Source organism: Bemisia tabaci, chromosome 10 (assembly GCF_918797505.1).
Source record: "Bemisia tabaci chromosome 10, PGI_BMITA_v3".
Classification (NCBI taxonomy): domain Eukaryota; kingdom Metazoa; phylum Arthropoda; class Insecta; order Hemiptera; family Aleyrodidae; genus Bemisia; species Bemisia tabaci.
In genome coordinates, this window is record NC_092802.1 from 1760761 (window position 1) to 1768425 (window position 7665).

At 37.0% G+C, this 7665-nt stretch overlaps 1 protein-coding gene across 1 annotated transcript in view; it reads left to right on the forward strand.

The window, feature by feature from the left end:
- LOC109035119 (uncharacterized) overlaps window positions 1–7419 on the forward strand; it is a 69553-nt gene extending 62134 nt beyond the window's left edge. Inside the window, exons 11-15 of the mRNA XM_072305290.1 lie at window positions 394–593; window positions 1104–1265; window positions 1913–2122; window positions 2642–2924; window positions 3867–7419. Coding sequence (XP_072161391.1) covers window positions 394–593; window positions 1104–1265; window positions 1913–2122; window positions 2642–2924; window positions 3867–3967 — 956 coding nt within the window. The 3' untranslated portion in view covers window positions 3968–7419. The remainder of the gene's footprint in view (window positions 1–393; window positions 594–1103; window positions 1266–1912; window positions 2123–2641; window positions 2925–3866) is intronic.
- Window positions 7420–7665: the final 246 nt, after the last annotated feature.

Below are 7665 nucleotides of genomic sequence, written 5' to 3' on the forward strand. Positions count from 1 at the left end.
CACCTTCATTTTGTTGGTGGCATGAGTCAAAAGTGGGCCTGGTAACCGCTATTTTGTTGGTTTTAAGACCATGACAATCACAGTGAACGACGTAAGGAACATCTTGTTTTCATCATGTTGCTGTGCAGCAAGGGCATCAAGTGACCGAATTTTATCCGTTTTCTTGTGCTATTTTTTTTGGCCTGACAGGAAAAATTATTATTTTGTTACAAGTGATGCTGATATTACTATAAAAAAATTGATAATGTGAACAAATAGGATAAATCCTCCCTCTGACCTAGCCGTACCCTCCTTTAACAGTACTGATAGAATAAGAAACGCTTTCTTTTACAGTTCCTTGCCTCTTCAAAGACCACAAATGTGTTTCTTCACGATTCCTTCCTCCTGTTTCAGAAAAGAGCAAAGAACTTTCAATGTTGGTCTCATCAAAGCTGGTGAAAGCGTACCTGCCTCAGCAGCGATTGCGCTGGGCCATGAATACAACTGCATGCGACTCGCTGGCGATATACTTGCCGCCAGTCGCTTTCACTATTGGCCCGAAGAATTGGCATCTACTTAAGTCAGCCTTCAACCTTCTCGCTGCTCATGAAGATGTAAGTTCCATTCCTCCTTCAAACCATCAGCATAGTTCTGTAGACCTGAAGCCTTTCATTCACTGAACTTCAAACATTTTATGTTCTGAGCTGAAATTTTGGTCCCCCCTTTTGAATTGGTCACGAAAATATTTTTAGATTAACTGTTCACTGCTAAGGTGATTGATTCTTCTGGTTACGATCTGTTCTGTAAGAGTGAAGCAATTGGTAATGATGGTGGTGAGCTAACTTTTCGTAATAGCTACGCTGTGTAAACCGAGATGTTTAATGAAATTTCCATAAAATGTTTTCATTTTCCATGAATTTCAACGATTTTTCAGGGGTTGTGCATACAACACTCAAAAATTATGCAAGAATTCCATACGGAACCATGAATTATGGCTCTTCATATTGTTTTCAAAATTAAGATTTTACCGTTTTTGTGGGTTTCATGGCATACTGATTACAGTGCAGAAATTTTTAAAAAAATTTATAGAATAGTCTTGTGACGATATGTTCTCGCTATTTCAGTGGAAGATACGTGCTGCGATTTCGACGATCATCCACGAGTTGGCGTTAATGCTGTCCAAAGAGCAGACGGAAGAGGATTTGTTACCAGTTTTTAAGTCCATCATGGAGGATCTCGAGCCAGTCCGCATTGGCACGTTAAGCCATATGGCCTCCTTTCTAGGTGTAAGTATATGTTTCATTTCAGCAGCTCAGCATGTTTCCTTGACTAAAACTCATGGCATTCACTATTAAAAATTTTTGCTCTTTCATTTTTTTCTCTTTGGATAGCTTTGAAATGTGCTTAAAGCCAAGAAAATGGATGAATCATTGGTCTCTTCAGAGAAGATAACGTTTAATTTAAAAGGAGAAAAATTTTCCAGTAAATTCTCTCTTTCTAAAATGTTCTATTTTGAAATGTTGTATTTTTCATCGGGTGTACCGTTTAACCTGTCATTGAATACATTTTCTAGTAGTCTGGAAAACCAGAAAAGTCAGGGAGTTTAGTGCACAGCATTTCACAGAAGTCAGCGTAAATGAAAATGAAGCAATCTTAGGGAAAGTTTTGTGCAAGGGATAGAAGAAGTCTGATAATTCGAAAATTTTAAGTTGCAGGTAAGCGAAAAACGTTCAGTAATCAGAAAATGAAGAAATGTCGGAAACCATGATCAAGTATCAAACAAAATGTATTGTGACCTAGGAGATGGTTAAAACTCTCTATTTGAGTCTGATTCGGGCGGAAAATGGGGGCACTAATCAAGTATTAGCATCTTGCTTTGTATTCTAATTAATTCATGTAAGCAGGTGTTTATTCGTTCTTGTTTCTCTTTCAGAGTTTAAATTCGTCGGCAAGGATGACGTTCCTGACACGGTTTCCGGATTTCCTGTGTCCCGACTTCAGGTTGCGGGAAGTACTGGTCGACCAATTGGTCCCGGTCGTATCTCTGTTCTCAGCTTGTGATATTCTTACCTTTATCTTACCAGTTGTCATCCTAGTGCTGCAAGACAAAATCGCTGCCGTTCGACAGAAAGCGATTAACTTGGTGAGGACCGTATTATTCTTTTCACTATTTCAGGATTTTGCACTTTCGCCAACAAGTTGTCTCGTGAAATAACAGCATTTTCTTGTTCGCTTATATGAGCTTTCTGCTCGCAATGAGAGCCTATTTCCACATGAGTCCTTTGAGTTTTATGCTAATTTTAGTGAGTTTTACGATCGCAAAATTTTCTGTCTGCTGGATTTTTCTCGACAAGTTTACAAGTCCCGTGTTGTACAGCAGAGATGCAATTTTGCTTTGCCAAACCTGTTGATGTGTTGAACAAATCAGATTGTTTCTTCTCTCTGATACACCCAGTATTGATTTTGGTTCTTCTTTTGAGCAAGAAATAATCTACTTTCCTAATCTAAATCATGAACGTTAATTTTCTGGCATGTGCTGATTTGAGAAGTGTTTTGTATGTTCAGTGTTGCGTGGAATTTTATGAAGGGAACATATCTTGTTATAATAAATTCTTACCTAAATCACTAATCGCAATTTTTTCCTTTCAAAATTGTTTTGTAGGCGTGCGAACTATCAATGCAAGTGTTAAGCTATGACTCGAAACTGTGTGGGAACGTTCTGAAAAAGTTCGTGGAACACCTAGCAATGAGCACTGAATGGAGGCACCGACAAACGTTCGCCAACCTGGCTGCGCCGCTCTGCATAAATCGAGCAGCGGGCATGAATAGTCTGTCGTCAACTGTCTTCCCGCAACTCTTCAACCTGTGCAATGATAAGGTCGTCAACGTTCGGATAGCCACAGCCCGAACACTGAGAGATATCAATAATACAAGTGACTTGAGAGGTAAGGCCTCTACGATTTCAATGTCTACTCTTAGCTTGATATCTCTCGTTTCAAAAGTGCTGATGGGAAAACTTTAAAACCACATATTTTGATTTGCTATTTTGCTTATATACTGTCTCATTTTATTTTTCTGAAAGATGACTGACTCTCATGAATCTTTGAAATTTCATGGGATGTTCCTTTGCTGTTTCACACATTTTCCCAAACTTTTGTTTGAATATGTCAGATTTTTTACTGTCATCATGTGAAAATCATTCATCATGTTTTGTCAGTGAGCAAATTTATGGTCACCCAGAAAAATCAAGGCATTCGCAGGTAGAGTCTTAAAACTTTGAGAGCAGCTTTTCGCAGAAGTCAAAGTACTCAAAGGTTAGCGAAAGTCAGGAAATTGGTAAATTATGGAGTCAAGGGAAAGTTAAGGAATCGAAAAACAAAGAAATTATGGAAACCTTGTCATCTTGATTCCTATGTCTTGTAACTTGTAATTTTCTTTAAAGATAAGTGCATATTCTCTTCCAATTTTTACAATGTATATCATAATCCAGGAGCCAATCATTTAAATCACGTGTTTGATTGTGCTGCAAAATTCTATTCCTGAATATTACCCAGGTAATTAAGTTGTACTAAAAGAGGGAAAGATGTAAATGTTTTACCAGGGGTATGGGCTTTGAATCGGGCTTAGTAAAATAGAGCCGGATTCAACAGATATCCCGGAGATTCATACATATGATGTTTTATCTTCTGCTGTCCACAGCATAAACGCTGTCAGCTCCATTCAAGATTTTGCATATTTCTTTCTGGACTTGTTTTTCAAGAGAAGGAATAATACATTCTATTCTGACAATTTCTTGTGGCTGTCTCCGAAGATGTGTATGCATGAAGTCTTGCTGTAATTCCATAATGTAATCGTGACATCTTAACTCATCTCGTTTCTGTTTTTAGATGTTGTACCAACTCGTGAGATCAGACGATCATTACGCCTCCTAGCCCAGGTCGATGAAGATCCTGACGTCCGAGAACTCTCGCTCTTTGATTGGTCGTGAGCGGTCAGCGCTCCTTGCAGATGTTTTCTGTGCCTCGCGCGACTCGCAGTACTCATTCTAAGGGAAGTCTTGGACCCTGGAGAGTTTATGTCTCTACCGTACGGAGAAGAGTCAGGGACCAAACTGTTCTGAAGCTGCCTACTTTAGTGTATCGGCTCTTGTTTTTAAAACACTCTCTAGGAAATTGGTCGGAATTCACTGCTCGGGATTTTTTGATCCAGCAAGCTAAGTGGGAAACGGCTAGTACAATCAAGAATTGCGACTGAAGCCAATCAGACACCCTAGAACTGGAATTGCCTTTTAAACTAGGAGCCTGGGGAAAAATAAATGAAATCAGTTCAAAGGATACATCACTTTTGGAAATAATTGAGGAGTGCAGTGATAGAAGTAAAAGAATTTTCAGAAAATTTTTGGGGTCGATGTAATTTAGAATTCCTTGTCGATGATTGTCTTGCAAGAGATTTTAGTTCATCTTGCATCACCGCAACCGTGAGATGATTTTTTTAATTCATATCTTCCCATCTTGTCTCAAGTTACCACTGTCCGTACATTTCCAAGTGTTATTTTCTCTTGATAAATTGATGATTTTAACTGTTGATTTTGACAAATTATGTTTCAAGGTGTTTAGTCGCTACTTGATGCTCTTTGAAAAAATAGAGTCAGTCCCGAGTGCTAAGTTTTTCGGGTAATAACAGCTATTTAGTAAGATTTTGATGTTAACTAGTCATCAGACCGATTTTATTCACTCTTAGATTTACTCTTTTGAACTGTTGTGTCCGCATGAATTTGATAACTTATCAAGACACATAATTTCTGAGATCTAGAACCTGTTGTCACTGCCAACAGATACGAAAAGTTTGGTTTTTATTACCTACCTTATCAGACGAGGTAATATTTTTTTTTCTTGTACTGTTATTATGAACCAAATGAGGCGCTTAAAAGCTGTTCTCCGGTAGTCCTTCATCATGTTATTCAATTATGAGTGTCAAATGTGACACATTTTTACTATCTTTTTTTATTTTTTTAAAGTAGCTCTGTGAATTAGATAGACGAAAAAATACAACTTAATATCCGTGCCCTCTCCCTATTCTTACATCTCGCTAGTAACGAGTGTGTAAAATTAAGTTGGGTGTTATATATTTTTTTATCCGCTGTTTTGCTCTTTGAAATCAGGAAAGTTCATGAGATTGTTGTTGAAATGGTTAAGGAAATTTTCTGGAAATTTGCGCCAACAATTTCAAAAAGAGAGCGATGAGGCTAAATTTTCGTGAAGGTCTTTATGAAAGCACATGAACTCGACTAGAATGAATGGTAATGCGGTGATGTAATGTTTTGGAGAGTCAGCTCTGTCCAGAATTGGAATACTGGTCATTTGCCTTTGAATTTTACTCCAGCATCCTATCTAGCAAATAGTTTCGTCTCAATCTGTGATAATGAACATTTATTAACAATTTAATTTTTTTTTTTTCATGGGCCTTGAGCGTTATGCTTTCAAATCGTAGTCTGATGTCATGATGGTGGACTTTCGCCTGAAATTCATGTACTCTTCCCTCTTTTGTTCGGTTGACCGTTGGATGTTAATGCATGAATATGATATTAGCGATTGTTAGAATAAAAATACTCAGTTGCCCTTGGCGATCATCGTCTAATTGATGAAATTCGGCAGAGGGAAGAGCGTGTAACAAAATTTAAATCTAATCTGCCAATTATTAAAAAGATGAACCAAACTTATCATCAGTTTGGCTGTGATTCGTTTTCTTATATTTTTATACCTTTATTAATCGTTATTGTAATTTGTTGCTCCCTTCTGGAGCACGGGTCACCCTGTAACTCATTAATCAAGACTGAGTTTGTCTGTCCGTGCTGCGGAACTGGGACCCGCTTTTAATTAGTCAAATGGATGGCATTTCGCAAAAAGGAACTACAATTTCTGGTTTATCTGTAAAAACACTTATGTGCATAGGGAAACTAATAGTACATGCGTTGTTTATCAATTGAGCTAGATATTGTTGTTCCTAATTGCAAAATGTAGTCCAAATTTAGGTATTAAGTGTTTTTTTCCAATGATTCCTATCGGCCAACTGCCATCCGGTACTAGTGTGTTCTTTTCGACTCTCAAAAAATTTTTCACTCCCTCCCCCATTTCTGTCTCCTACCCTTGTTCAGTCAGAGGTCCAACTTTTTTGCTGAAATTGTTGAAATAATGTCTCTCAAATTTTTATCACAGAACGTTTCAGCCTTGTAATGCTAGGGTTTCTTGCAGTAATTGTTTTCTAAAATGTGATCTTCCTCCTTCTATGCGTTACTTCTTTTGTGTGATCCTTTACAGTAAGGTTATTCAAAATTTGTCAGCAATTAATGCCGGAGCCTAATTTGCATTGTAACCTAACCCAACTCCCCCTTCTTTTATTTGTTCTATTTTCTGCAGATGAATCCATTGATTAATTTCAGAATTACATGATTTCTCCAGCCAAGTATGAAAGTGCGGCTCGGATTAGCTAGTTTTTTTTTTTTTTTTTGCGTATGTTGCGTTTTCCTGATCATTACTCACTTATCACCACTACTTTTTAATTATCAATTATGTTGAATAGTTATTCTCTGCTTCAATTCAAGAGTCATCCATCAATGGTTAATTGTTGTTTTCTTACGAGTACTATTTTCTTTAAAAGTAATGATAAATAAATTGGACATTCATCACTGTGCCAGTAACATGCAATTGGTGCTGTCTATCAGCCAAAATAGAGTTTCACCTTCTCTTTTATCACGCAGCAGCTGTATCAATAGCCATTTAAAAGCAGTGTTGGCAACCATTACAACTACCATTACAGACTTAAATGTAATGTAAATGTCAGCTGCATTTTTTATTTTAATATTCTTGGAAGCACTTGTACGAACAGCATGGTGATGAATGCGTCTAATTCTTAAGGGAACAAGATGCCATACGGTTTTGATAATTCTGTATACTTCAGTTGTTTTACAATTCTGAGCAGATGGCCACTCATATGTACATCCTGTCTCTCTACCACACCCTCACCCTTTCTTTCAGTACTACTCGGCACCAAACTGTTCCTTAATGTCTTCTGTCTTCGTTAAGTTAATGAATGATATCTTATATCAATGTATTATTGTGCTGCTGAAGATCTGTTGCAAAGCTATTGTAAGCTGGCGATATCTATTATTTGCATTCAGGTTTGGAACTGCTGTCAAGTCTAGGAGTCATAACGAGGCTAGTTCTGTCATTTACCCTTTTTGGAATAGCGACTTGTAAAGACATATTTTCCCCTCCAAAATCAATGTCTTTTGGTTTGGTGCCGGAGTATTATAGTAACTAATGCTCAATAATTTTTGCCCTATTTGAAATTCGTTGAACTTACATGAGATCACAAACCCATTTTTGAAATTGTTATTTTTAATCACTGTATAGAAAAAAATAAATTTGATATTTTATTTTACTCTCTGTCTTATTTCTATTTGAACAATTACTGACAATGAAGGAAATGCCAAAAATCCTAAGTGAATTATTGGTAAAACCTAACTCTCTATTGTATGAATTAAGTTTTGGGTCTTGGATCCTGGAGGATTCATATTAATGTTGTAGCTCTTGCAGTAACATCCATTCCATAATTTTTTCTTCAAAATTTCAGTAATCATTTTTTTCAAATAATAAGTAATTCATCATAGGCTACATCATGCCCTAG